This window comes from Sceloporus undulatus, chromosome 5, assembly GCF_019175285.1.
Source record: "Sceloporus undulatus isolate JIND9_A2432 ecotype Alabama chromosome 5, SceUnd_v1.1, whole genome shotgun sequence".
Lineage (NCBI taxonomy): Eukaryota > Metazoa > Chordata > Lepidosauria > Squamata > Phrynosomatidae > Sceloporus > Sceloporus undulatus.
This window is the reverse complement of record NC_056526.1, coordinates 135,300,196-135,314,907: the sequence shown is the minus strand read 5'-3', so window position 1 is coordinate 135,314,907 and position 14,712 is coordinate 135,300,196. Positions and strand designations below refer to the sequence as shown.

Sequence of the window (14,712 nt, the reverse complement as noted above, 5' to 3'; positions counted from 1 at the left end):
TGAATGTTTACATCAAATTAAGTCATACTAATGGGAACTGCACTCAGATAAATGCTTTGGGGCTACAGTCTTAGCCATTGTGTTATTTAAAATAAAAAGCAATAAACTATTTTCCTTCTATAGACATCCTTCTATCTGACATATTATGGTTCCAGCCACCATGTGAGGAAATAATAAGCAGCACTCAAGGCACTTGATACCTAAAGTTGTTCTTCAATGTTGAAACAATCTAGGTCCTTCTGTGCAGGGCAACCCCCCCCCAAAAAAAAAAAAACACTAAGCTTACAAGACTCTTGGTGATAGTTCTGGAAAATCAGACAGCTCTCCTTATTGTATTTTTTCTGTCAAAACTTTCTGTAAGATGGAAAATGTCAAGACCAACCATGAAGTAATATTTGTGCATACATACACATTGCAGTGCAGATATGTCTTATGTAAAATGTTCTTTATGATAAACTAATATATAGACTTCAATATTTTAGAATGAAGTGCATTTTCCTTCTCCAAAACTGATACTTTTTTCAGTTCTCTGTGTGTGTGTGTGTGTGTGTGTGTGTGTGTGTGTGTGTACAGAAAGAGAAATAGCAAGAATTGCAAAAAATATCAGTTGGGGGAAGAAGAAAAATAAGTAAATGTCACAAATGATAGCTTTTGCTCTTCTGCTCAAATGGTTGATAGCTCTCCTAATTGTAGTAAATGTTCTGAACCTTTGTAGACTAATCCTCTCAAATATGAGCACTTCACTCTAACATTTTAAAGTCTATACATTAATGCATTTTGTAAAAGAAATAGCTGCCCTACAGAATGTGTGAAAAAGAAACACAAAGAGAGAGGGTGGAAGACAATTTAAGACGGAGAGTCTTTTGGGGAACTGAAAGTGGTAGAGTATAGCCATTGCTATTTGAGTAGCTATGCACAATTATTTATTTTGCCTTGTAAGGTCCAAGGCATGGGCAGCCTAGATTTCAAGGCGGACTGCTGGAGCCAGGACTTGGAGAGTTTAATGGGTCAGAAGCAAGAGATATGCTCAGGAAACAGACCAAGGTCTAAACACAGCAAGGCAGAGTTCCAGAAGTCCAATAGGCCAGAGGCAGAGTCATGGAGCAGACCAGGTCTAAACACAGCAAGGCCAAGTTCCAAGAGTCCAATAGGCAGGTAGACAAAATCAAGAGACAGACCAAGGTCTAAACACAGCAAGGCTAACAAAACAAGGCAAAATTCAACCAGAGCAGCTACAGGCAACACAGAACACTGTATTACCATGGCAAGGGTTGAGAGATCAGTGCAGCCTTTAAATGGCTATACCTTCAGCTGCCCTGCATGAACAGGACCAGCTGTGCTTGTGGCTTAGCCCTGATCCTTCCAGGATTCTGGCAGTTTGGGTTTGATCCTGCAAAGACTTTGGCAGCAGGGTTCCAGCTGCCAGAGGTCCCATCTTGCAATGACTTACATGGTTGGACCCTTACAAACAACTAATTCATAGTACACAAAAAACTATTCTGGGACATAAGAAATAAGTGCGTGTGCCACAACAATTATATAATTAGCATAGATATGGAGGGGCTTCCACTGTAACCTAACATGAATAAATAAAATCTCTTTCCATCGCATTCAGGTTGTTGAATTCTTGACTGCCACCTGTTTCAGGAGGCGTAGCTATAAAACATACCTGTGATATTCTCCCATCCAGCACTCCCAAACCCACTTTTTCTCAACTGTACCCTTAATCTTAAAAAAAAAACCTTGCTATTTCATGGTTGGTGAAGTGGGGAGCAGCAGACAAGTATCCAGCTATTTACTTGTAACTGGATGTACAGCAATGGGCATTTACAAGGACCTCCAGGGCTCCCTAGAGATGGTTTCATTTTTCTGTATCCAGCTAAACTATAATGCATAGATCTTGAATATAATACATAAAATAAAATAGAATGCAGGGCCTGTTGTTGCATGCTGCTTCCCACTGACTGAATGACCAAACCCATAGGCAAGCAGAGCATCTTCAGATCCTGCAAGAACAGGTGCTCTTATAACACTACAGAGATCCTATGAGTTCCCCATAATCCTATGAACCCTTCATGCATGCCATCACAAGATCAGAATCCCTGACTTCCTGGCTGTCAGGGTGTGGCAAGGAAACCATGGTGCCAGTTTTCACAATTCAATAAACCCTTCACTATTGTGAATCGTGGAAAGGAAAATAGTTTCAGATTGGCTTTGTCCTAGTGCCAGCTCTGCACCAAATGGATCTTCTTTGAAGGATGACTAGTTGAAATCATGAACTATTTGTGTATGAATAATACATGTACAAGTCAATTTCCCCCAAACCAGAAACATTTTTGAGGATTCAAAAATATTTACAATACTTACATACTACCCAATGATAACAGTTTTCTAGGTGGTACACACTAAAAAAAGTCAGATACAATTTTTTAAAAAACATTAACTAAAAGGAGATGAATGCAGTAAAACATATCTATGCACAAAATGCTAAGAAATGTATCGATCTTGTTAAGATTTATATGGGTTTACTCTGTGTGTATAAGGTTGTGGTGTTCTACTGAGGTTTTCATTTTTATATTTCTGTTCCTCCTTTGTCTCCTTCTCCTTCTGAATATTTATATCAGTTTACACCATGATTTACAGAGGAAAAGGTCCCTGCCCAAAGAAGCTTGCAATCTAAAAATTTATAGAGGGGAAAGTGGAAGGAGAACAAACTGGAAGCATGTGTAAACAGAGAGAAAATATTCAGTAATTTCAGTTACATGTACAGTACTTTGGTGTATTGGAGTTACAGGCCAAATAACAGTAGGGTGTAGGAACTATGGGTTGTATTGAAGGCTACGAGGTCATCTTTGTACAAAGTACAGTATATTTTGATTATTCTGAAGCTCAAGAGCAGCTGCCATCCTCACAACATGGTATATGTTTACTGCAATTTATTGCCCAGAGTTGGAAAAGCAGTGCTGAAATGACCATGTCTGTGCAAAGGTATCTAATAAAATGTCAGTCAATTTACTTATAAATAGGAAAGTTCTTCCAATACTTGGGAAAGTCAATGAAAATGAATATCCATTTATATTCCATTGACAATGTGAGAGGTATCTATTAATCTCTATGCCCATGAGATAGCTTTACCTGAATGTATGTAATACATTATTGCTTGTGTGGCATCTATTTATGTTTGGATAAACATTGCATTATTTTTCACAGGTGAAATGCCCATTCCCCAAATTTAATACAAATGGAAGCCATCTCATAAAAATGCAATGCAAAACACTGTCACAATGTCAGGTGCCATCAAATTTGTTGATCTTTTCAGCTTGCCATACCATGCTGGTGCCTGTCATTGACTGCTGCTGTTGTTTTATGATCCTTCCTCAGATCTCCTGTTATGGCTGGAGGCCTATTTGCTGTTAACAGAAAGTGGTTTTGGGATCTCGGTGGCTATGATCCAGGTTTAGAAATCTGGGGAGGTGAGCAATATGAAATTTCTTTCAAGGTAAGCCATTAAAGTGTGTGGTTGTTTTTGTGTGTGTGTGTGTGGTTTTTTGTTTGTTTGTTTGTTGTTGTACTGTTTTTGTATGGCATAAGGAAAGTATTCTGTTTTCCACTTCTCATGCCCAAATAAATATGAGATACAATCATAAGTGTTATTCCATTGATTTCCCAATCCCAACATAGAGTAGTAGCAGGAGTGGAAGAATAGTAAAGGTAAAAGTGCCGTTCCTTTTTCTTTCTTTTTTTTTTTCCCCTTATCAAATTGCAACAAATTGCTCCTTTCATGTCACTTTTTCATATGGAAGAATTATGCAACCCACAAACTGTAGGGTTCATGCTGCCCTCCTGATTATTTTAAAGGCCCTTATTGCCAAACAAAATCACTTCATTCTTACTAACAGCAAAAATTCTCCTTTTAAAACATGTAAATAAGCATGCAAACACTGCATGCCGTGGTTTTAAGGAGATCTACTCCCAGAGGCTTATGGGAATACAGTTTTTGAAAATCCCCGACAAGGTCTGCACCCCTGTGCACCAAGTTTATGTGTTTTAAGAACAGTCATTTTTCTTCTGCACCAGTAGATCTAATAGCTGACAAAAATTAGCTATTAAATACATGTAAATGAGGAAGGAACTGGCAAATCCAAATCTGGGTTTCTCTTGCCTATGAAAGCCCTACAAAATTCATGGTGTTGTCATAAGTCAACAAGCAACTTGAAGGCACACATGCACACACAAATTAAATAGAAAAACTCCTTGTTTTAAAGGAAAATGGCATCGCTTGGAGGCTTCTGGGAATGTAACTTTCGTTAAAAATGAGGTATGTGAGCTGCTTGTGTCTTGATTAGTTCCCCCCCCCAAAAAAGGATGAGATTCCAGCCACTAATGAAACAATCAGTAATTAACTGCTGCTAATTAACTGGGGTTGAATGCAACCTACAGTGGATTAAAATCCACTTTTCTTCCAACAGGAGCAAATTGAAATGGGAATACAGTTCTCCTATAGTTGCTGCAGTCCATTGGTCTTCTCGGCTTGCTTAGGGGCATGTAACAAAAGATCTAAAGGATAAAGCAAAGGAAAACAATGCTAAAAAACATACAAAATTCCAGCAGACATAACTGTTTGGATCACACTAAAGTCTAGATGGATGAGAACACAGAAGGGTGTCAGTGCTTCTGGGACAGGTTATGCTTTCACCTTTCACCTTTCAAATACAAGACTTACATTGACCCGTGGCTAGCTCAATCCAGGTTTTTGGAGTCAATTTTTTGACTAAAACTTCTAGACTTATACATGGGTATATACAGTAAGCATGTAAGAGCATTAATTATTGCCCCAGTTCTAAAAAGTCTTCAGGTTCTTCTCGATGACTCTCCCATCTAACTATCCTTCTAACAGGGTCTGTCTTTGCTGTAGTCTGTTTTTGTTATCTAAACATCAGGTTCACACATAGCTCCAAGATCTCCCTTGTCTGATTTAATCCTTTGTGCTGCCTATTCAGTGCCTTACTGTTAAATAAATTGAGTATGTCAGCCATTGACAATATTTCAAACCTAGTTCCTTTCTTCAAGCATCAAAGGGACATAAAATGAGTCCTCTTTTACTAATGCATACACACATACACATAGACTGAAGAAATGCGCTGAGTGAATGGCACAGAAGGCGCCAGGGGATGCCTGCACTCTAGACTGCCAACATGTATTTGAGAGTGTTTCCAGCAGAATCAGAATGACCCTGCCTGAACTGAACTGGTGTCATGTAACTTTGAATCAATTCTATACTAAAAGATAACACAGTTGAGAGACAAAAGAAGGCCACGAGCTAAATGGATGGACAGTTTGTGTAGAGTACTGTACATCAGTTTGCACTCTGTATTGTTAACAGTGTTTCCTAAGATAAATGAATGCTGCCTCTTGCATCTCACCATTCTGACAGGAGACCTAAAGATTGTATTATCCCATTTCCTATGTCCCTGTTATTTGTCATTGGAAAGGAATATAATTGCATGGCAGTCCTCTCTGCGTAGAAACCATGGTAACCATACTTGAAGCTCAGATACTAAATTGTCCCATCCTGTGTTTTTTTTTTCTTTTCTTCTAGTGACAGATTCTTTGGAGAGGGCTGTATTACACAGAGGATTGTTTTCAGCCATATCTCCTCATTCATCTCATTACTGTCAGTTGACCTAAGGGTCCTTGTCCGTTCTCATGAATATATTTTGAAATCGTTTTCAACAGCACTTTGTAGCATTTGCCTAGAAGAAATAACAAATCTCTCTCACACATACTCATTCATTCTCTCAAGTACACAGGGAGCGCAGTGGTAAGGAGCTATATGCAGAAAAGCATTGTTTTCTTTGAAATATTGCTGAGCAAAAGTGGTGAGTTGTGAAACTGAGATAAAGTGAAGTTATGGATAATTGTTTGGGTAGTCAGAGAACAGTAGTGAGTAGAATATAGCCTTCTGTCCTTATAACAAAAAATAATATTTAGCTTCTATATTCCACTTTATAAAACTGAATATCAGCACTTGACACCCTACAGCAGCTAACAAAACCTCAGTAGTTTTCACAAGCTCTAACAGCTGCCTCAAACTCCCTATTGTTAAGAGACACCATTTTAATCCTTGTTTACCCAGAATATCACAAAGTCAGATGCTCAGGGGCACTGTGGGAATTTAAAATGGATTCTTGGGTATCCTTGTGTGTTTCTGCTCCAAGGGATGACATTAACATTAGGGGATCTGCCGTCAGCTTCTTGCCTTGCAGAAGCACACAGTCCCACCACCATGGAAAGATGGTGTCTTTGGTGGAACTGAAACAGAATATGAACAGAAATGAGTTTCGGGCTGTGCATAACACTTGCTTGCATATGGCATTTCATTTAATATTTTATTGTCTTACACTGAAGCAGAATATGAAACACTAAACGATTAAATGAAATACAATATACAAACAGTGTTGTGGGCAACCCTAAACTGATTTCTGTTATTTCTCCCCCTGCAACCATTCCTCCCACCTTTTTAAAAGGAAAATGCATATATAAATGGATGGGTGGAAAGAACTTGGATTCATTTCCAGCTAAGGAAAACCCAAAGCTTATCCAACAGCAAAACTGAACACTGTAATTTCCATGTGCCCTTGGCCAACCATTTCAGCTTCACTCACTTTGGTGTAGGTAGTTAATGGCCCTTTGTTTTCTTTGTTACCTGTTGGGATATTTATTGCAGTGACACATAGATAGACAGTGAAAAGAGGTAATAGCAAGGTGGAGACTGGCTGAGCTCATTGTTCTATTGCCATTTGTGAACAAAGAATGGTAACAAGGAGATAGTTTATATATTTAATTACCTCCTTCAAACTGCATATATATATATATATATATATATATATATTAATGGTAATATCCAATGATAGATCCATTACTCTTTCTGGAGGGCAGAAGGATGGGATAAGCATGTGGGTGTGTGATAATCTTCCCCCTGATCGCACTGTTAGCAGTTTAAAGGACAGGAGTTTGCTCCCGTCTGAGAGTGACAGGGCAATTATATGTAAAAAAGAATGTCCTTTAAACATGCTAATAGTGTGATCAGGGGGGAGATTATCACACACTCACATGCTTATCCCATCCTTCTGCCCTCCAGAAAGAGTAATGGATCTATCATTGGGTATTACCAGGAGTTCCCATTAATACCCAATGATGGGTCCATTACGCTTTCCATACAGGAGAAGGATGGGATAAGCACATGGGGGTGTGATAATCTTTCCCCCGATCATGCTATTAGCACGCCTTTAGGACAGGAGCAAGCTGCATTGCTCCCATATGATAATCTCCATTGACACTGCCAGGTACGGATGGAAGATTAATCCTTAAAAGAAGCCAGACCATATATATTTTGAAACAATTGTGTATGTGGTATGTTAAAATTTTAAAAAGCAACAGCAAGTGTTGGTTTATTATATGCCAATCAAAAATAGCATGTTAATGAACAAAAATGTTAATGGACAAAAAGATATGTCTCCCTTCCATGGTTTTTTGTAATCTTGAGAAGCATATGGTGTTTGTGAACTGAAAATTAATTTTGATGACTCTGCTTTGGGTGACAGCATCAACTGAGTGACATCCATGTGAGAACTCCAAACTTCAGTATGCTTCTCAAGGTTATCAAAGAAGACAGAAGGAGGGGATGACACAGCAGACAGCTCTTGCAGGATTACAGTTATTTTGTAAATGTAGTCAGTTGCCACTATTAACTGTAGAGTTACCAGGGAGTTTATTGCACTGGCCCTAAAACGGGCCAGGTTCTAAAACGTGCATGCGCACGGAACGGGATAGGGCCAAGAACCCTATTTTACTGCACAGTGGAACACCGCCTTTGCCGCTGGGCATTCCAATTGCATCCCTGTTCAGTTCCAAAGGGCGCCATTTCTGAGAACTGTTCTAAAGCATTCAGGATTATGCCTGACGTTTCAGGTCCAAAATCTGAGGCTTGTAGGCTTGTGATGTCATGGGGGGAGGGGAAGAGACCTGGTTATTACAAGAAGCAACCTTACTGATATCATTAGGCATGATATATTAAGCATCAACCTCAGTTGCTCAGAGTCAGACATTGAGAGGCTAGGGTTCAAATCCACACTCAGCCATGGAAGCCCCTCACACTCTCTTAGTCCTAGAGGAAAGCAACTGCAAACCTCCACGGAATAAATGTTGTCAAGAATCCTGTGATAGGGTCACCATAAGTCAGAGTCAACATGAAGGCACATAGTGACAAAAACTTGCACACACACTTTTTAAGGCAGTTCTCTCACCTTGAGATTCCCTTCCCCTTGGCGTGGATTGGAAAAGAGGGACCAAGTACAGTACTGAGATCTGGGAATCCTATTTGTGAACCACAAAACAATTAAGAGTCAAGTAGTGAGGAATCTAAATAAAGGCACCAGATCCCTTCTGATTCTGGAAAAGGTCAACCCTGATTAATACTTGGATGGGAGACTGCCAACGAACACCAGCTGCCACAAGAAAACCCTATGAAATTCATGGGGTCACCACAAGTCAAAAGGTGACATGAAGGAATACATAATACGAAGGACATGAAGGAAAACAATAACTAAATCCTATTCATTCATTCATTCATTTATTTCTGTGCCTCTTTTCTTTCTGAAAAGGACCAAGCCAAATAAAACAATTTTAAGACATTACAATAATAAAATAAAATAAAAACAGTTAAAATCAACTAGCTAAAAGCAGTATAAAATTACATAAACATACAAAAGTTGAAAACATAATTAAAGCACTTCTACCAAAGTAGATTCAATCCCACTGGCTCCTATAAAAACACCTTATGTGAAAAGTGATTTATGAGCAAGAAGCTTATGGGAAAGAGTGTCAACCCACTTCTGAGTACAGCAAGGCTGCAGTAATGTGTTGTTCCTCCAAACTTTAGCCATATACATGGAGGGGGAAATTTTCTTGTATCATTCTGTGTTACAGAAGAGTCTGTGCCAGACGCTTACTGTTCAAAGGATTAAATTATCTGTTCCAACATTGTGTTTCATTGGCTTCACTGAATCCCACAGGATCATTCAAGATCTGCATAATCAATGTAATATAGATAATGTAAAATAACTTTCCATCTACATCCTGAAACATAATATGAAATTTAATTGGCATTTTGTTGTCTTGGAAACAGGCTTCCAACCCATGCTGTGGTCTTCTAGTCTCCCAAGTGCCAGTGAAGTGTAAATCCTGTGTGCGCTCTTGTTCTTATGTCACACAGGTAGGCAAAAGGCTTGCATATTTCAGGAGTGGTATGTGTTCCCAATAATCATTAAGGTCAGGCAGGTTCTGCAAGGAGACAGCAACTTTTCTTGTGCATGTGCCAGAGTGCACTATTTCTCCTTATCAGTCCTTTCTCAGCACCGCTATTTAGCTGAAGCCAATTATAAAGGCAATGAAACATCAGCATATATTGTCATTAGCATAAGACAAACAAATGCATAAAAATGCTAATTCTGCATCCCACCAGTTTAAGATTTTAAGAAAGCCTAGTACAATTGCTGTGCTAATAACAACAGAGTGGGGTGTGTGAATTTCTAAGTATGTACAGTGGAAGCAGTTAGTTCAGATAGATATATGTTATATTATTGCCAGAAGATGTACACTTGCAATGAAATATTGCTTTTGTTGGTGTCAAGCCAATAAAAGCAGCATGCATTAATCCAAAGGATAGTGCAAGTCAACACAGAGCAGAGGCCACATCTGAGCTCTTGGTGAAAATTGATTCAGAAAGAAGTAATTTTGTTTTCTTTTTGTAAGCCTTGAAAGCTATAGCAATCCAAAAACAAAGCCAGGACTGTCCAGGCTTTGCAGACATTATAATTAGAAAAGCATTATGCTAGCACACAGAGAACATGCATTAAAAGATTGGAAACAATCCATCAGAAATTAATCTGTTAGTTCATTATTTGATTAAATGCTTGACAACTATTCTTTAAAAACAATGGTTGGCATCCTTTAGCAGTTATGAATGTGTAAACTAAATTTATGCAGTTGTAACTGTTCAGTATTCATGCTTACAATCATAGCACTGTTGCCACTATCACAAATGTTTCCCCAAACATAATGAAGGGCCAAAACAGATGGACCTAAAGGGGTAGCTTGACACCACCCCTTTGATCACTTGGTCAGGACCGCAGCCAATCCGGCTTTTTTTTTCTGGCACAAAAAGAAGCCATGCCCCCATGTGCCATGCCTCCACGCTGCCCCCATGCTGGTCTGTACCAACCCTAAGTATCATCTCTTGACTTTACTCCTAGCAACAGAGATCTATTCTATTGGTGATTGGGTGTGGCAGCATAATCTTTGTAAAGCCCTCCTGCCAGCAAACTGTGGTCTGACAATTAGAATTAGGACTGCTGTTGCAAGCCCCCTTCTCACTGCAACTCACTAGCAAGAGGCGGCTGAAAATGTCATCCTGTAGCACCCCAATCCATAGCAGAATAGACCATCACTCAGTGTGGATGCTGGCTAGTAAGGCAGATCTGGGGAGTGAGGTCAAGAGATAGAAGATACATAATTAGTCATACATAACTACAACTATGATGCAGGATCTTGGCTGATATTTTAATGATGAAATATATAATTTTAAAATATTAATTGCCAACCACCTTATTTTGAGTAACAATTAGAACTTTTTCACATGGGAGGCAAGCATCATTAAAATATGATTAAATCATGGTAATAGCACGATCAGGGGAAGATTATCACATCACCGTGCGCTTCTCTCATTCATGTCCTGTACGTTACCCAGTGACGTGTCCATTACAGTTCATGCACATGACACAAATGGGAGAAGTGCACGGGGGTGTGATACCCCCCCCCAATCATGCTATTACCATGATTTCATCACGTTTTAATTATGCTTGCCTCCTCTGTGTGATAGAGCCCTTAGTGTTTCACATTAATGTTTATTAGTGCCCATATCTAGTAAATTTATTTATTTATTTATTTATTTAAAAGGCCAGAATTGTTGTGGTAAGACCTGTTAGTGTTAACCACAGATTAGGCTAATTTATGTCCTTTCTTAATCATTGCACAAGGAGATATTCAATGCCTTCTTGTGCAGTGGTTTTCCACACATGGTACAATGGCCACAACCCCATACCTTCTGATGCAAACAGATTGGCCAGAGAGGGTGCACAAGGATAATCCTATCATGGCATTGCCCAGCTGGCATCGAGACCTCTGCATGAGAATGTTGGTAGAACTAATTAAGTATAAACTTGATTTGTTTGAGCTAATTAATTCATTATACCATATATTTTTTTGAAATTTACTTAACAGTTAGTGAATTAATTTCACTTTACGAATGCAATGGTAATGTTAGTACTGCCAGTAACATTTCCAGACTTTGTACATCTGGGATAAAAGTGCAAAAGGCTCATGGGAAAACACACAAAGTACACTCAGAGTGCATCTACACTATGGAAATAATGCTGTTTGATACCACTTTAACTGTCATTGCTACATCCCACAGGCCCCTGGGATTTGTTGTTTTTTGAGGCACCAGCACTCTTTGATAGTGAAGGCTCAAGTCCTTGTACAACTACAAATCCCTAGATTCCATAGGTTGCATCTACAGCACTTAAGTGGCGTCAAACTGCTTTATTTCTACAATGTAGATGTACCTTCAGTGTCCCTGCCAAATGTGCACCACATCCCCACTCTGCCCCTGTTCAGTGGGAAGGGAGATTCTAAGCCTCTTTTGCTAAATATGCTTAAAATCCTTCAAATTATTGCAAACCATTTGCTCAGTCACAGGCTGAATCCTCTCATACACTTTTTTTTTAGTTTTATATTTGGTGAAAAAGAAACCTTTGGCACAGTTACCCAGAGAAAATGCTTTTCTTCTAAGCTGCGTCTAAGAAAATACATTTTGTCATTGTTTATGTTGGCTGTAGATTCATTGCTTTTACAAGAAGACAGTTCAGTTTTACAGCTTGCTCATTTAAACCTTTCAAAATTTCAGCTCTGCAGTTCAAGTCAATAGCTCCGCAGATCAGAATTCCCTCTAGGACTGTTAAATTCCATGGAGGGCAGGAGTTAAATATGGGCGCTTCTCTGTTTTGATGTTACGCTCGATCCAGATGATAGTAACAGCACATTTTTAAGAAGCTCTGATCTTTGAGAAGAAAAAAGAAGAGAGGTGTCTGTAATCATAGATAAATTAATAATAAAAAAATCCCTGCTGAAGATCCTCCTGGCTAGTCTGAGATTCATTTCAGTTATTTCAAAAAGACTCCCCACGTGTGCACTACAGTATGTTTTCTGTTTTCTGTCTAGCACTTATGTGCCAAATGATTATTTCCTCTAAATGGTTTTCAACTCATTATTTCCAGCAGCTTTCCAATTCTTATCCAAATTTCCCCCTTTACTTGATATCATACAAGTGTTACAGTTGTAGTTATCATTATTAGTTATAATTATTCCTATTTATTATTTTCAGGTTTGTTCTCAATAACCATTGCATCTCTGTAGTATCCACAAAGTTGGACTTGGACCTGGGTTCCAATTCCAGCTCAACAATGAAGACCAGAGATTTGCCAATGCTTCTCAGTAATGTACTGTACCTTTGAACAGAATATCTGATAGATTGAGAAAATATGTAAATTATTTATGGACATACCATAGGTCTTAAAGTAGTTAATCAAATGCCTTTGTTTGCTGTTACTGCACAAAAGATTAGACTAAAACTTTAAAGTCTCTTGGTAAGTTGTGCATATGTTGAACTGAGTTGATTACTATTGTAAAAATCCCTTCTTAGAGTTATAGCAATATACACAATAAAATATATTGACTTTTTGATCTACTCTTAAGATTTCATTCATTCAAGTAAGAATTCCCAATGAAAAAAGCATTGTATTACATGATAGTAATGTGCATCTTGTCCAAAGAAGTATTTTATACAAATCAGATGCATTCTGTCCAAAACCTGATCTCAGAAAATACAAGGTGAAATAAGAGTAAAATGTATGTATATACTCATGTGTAACTCTAGAAATTTTAGTAAAAACTTTGACCCCCAAAACCAGAGTCGACTTATCCATGGGTCAATGTTAGTACTGTACTTTAACTCTTATTTTAAAAAAGGTACCATCCCCTGATGAAAGGCAAGAGTATAATCTGCCCTGGAAGCACTGACCCCGCTCTATTCTCTCATCCATCCAGGATGAGCACAGTTATGCCTGCTGGAATTTGGCATTGTTTTCCTCTGCTTTATCCTTTAGATCCATTGTTACATGGCCTTAAGTTTTACCTTCAACTTATCCATGGGTCATATCAAAATTCATAATTTTGGCCCCAAAACCTGTTCTCGATTTATACATGAGATTGACTTATAGTTGAGTATATACAGTAAATCAGAATGTAAGAGTAAAATTAAATTTTAAAATATGAAACATACATTTCTTATAGTGTTGGGTGTTTCTTAATCCAAAAGAAAGAAAATAAGAAATAATAATACAGGACTTTTTAATCCAAATTTGTTACGCAGGCTAATACCAAAAAAAAATTGGCAAAAATCAATATGTTTGTTGTGATATATTTTTATGCCACCCATTTTTTTCATTTCTAAAGGGGAAATGACAGGTGTCTGAAGTTGAAAGATAGGGTTTACAAATGTGGAAGTGACTTGTTTAGTCTAATTCTGTATGAATTCTGCTGCAAAAAAAAGTGACTCAGGGAGATTAAAATGTGCCTTCATAGTGGAAACACTAGCATATGAGGGTAAACGCAGGATGGAGATGCCAGAATCCTACACTTGCCATCTTGGATCTTTTGCTGGCAGGGTGAGAATCTAATGTGATAAACACATATCTTTCCATGGTGTGATCTGAAGGCCCATAATGCAGTTCAATGTGAGATTTGTAATTTGGATGATGCCACTTGGCAACCAGGTGTGAACTCCTCTCAGAAAATTATCTGATAGACAGATAAATCAATAACCCTTGCTTTTCATATGGCTTCTTCTGGAAACAGTGCCTTGATGGAGTGGAAAGAGAGCTGAGGCAAATTTAATATCTGTAAGAAGCAGCAGCAAAAGAAGCATATCAAAGAGACCTAGTCCAAACTGTTGTGGAGAAGGAATGGAGGGGAGGAGAGAATACGTGTCCTGAAAGTGAGATGGAGCCCTGAGCAGAATCATTGAATGCATGGTAACATTTTGCTGAAGGTCTCCTCTTGTTGTTAAATTATTTAAAGCTGGTAAAAGCAAAGAACACGGTTGTGTGTGTCTGTGCACATAAATCACCTGTTGATTTATGGCAAACCCATGAATTTCACAGGGTTGTCCTAGGCAAGAAATGCTCAGAAGTGGTTTTGCCAGTTTCTTTCTTTGGAAATATAAGATTGCACCTGATATTCACTGGCAATCTCCCACCCCTGTAGGGTTGACTAGGGTTTATCCTGCTTAGCTTCAAAGATCAGAGGGGATCTGGTGCCTTTATGGTGTTCAGGCCCTAAAAAACAGGTAGATTCATTCTGACTGGCACTAAAGAATCCTGCAAAGGAAAAAGACAACCTAGAATACACAGGAAGCCATTGGCTTTTATGTGTTTTGTGACTGAGTATTCATTTCCCTTCATGTACAGTGCCTGATGATGATAATTTTATTCATGTATATATCCCACCTTTTCCCGAATCCTGGGACTCAAATGC

The 14,712-nt window shown here is 38.5% G+C and overlaps 1 protein-coding gene across 4 annotated transcripts in view; it reads left to right on the top strand.

Moving 5' to 3' along the window:
- GALNTL6 (polypeptide N-acetylgalactosaminyltransferase like 6) overlaps positions 1–14,712 on the top strand; it is a 627,170-nt gene that overhangs the window by 543,894 nt on the left and 68,564 nt on the right. For all 4 annotated transcript variants that reach the window (XR_006104265.1, XM_042470421.1, XM_042470420.1 and 1 more), the window contains exon 8: positions 3,382–3,499. Coding sequence is in view for 3 of the 4 variants with exons in the window: in XM_042470421.1 (XP_042326355.1) it covers positions 3,382–3,499 (118 nt within the window). In the remaining variant the exon portion in view is untranslated. The remainder of the gene's footprint in view (positions 1–3,381; positions 3,500–14,712) is intronic.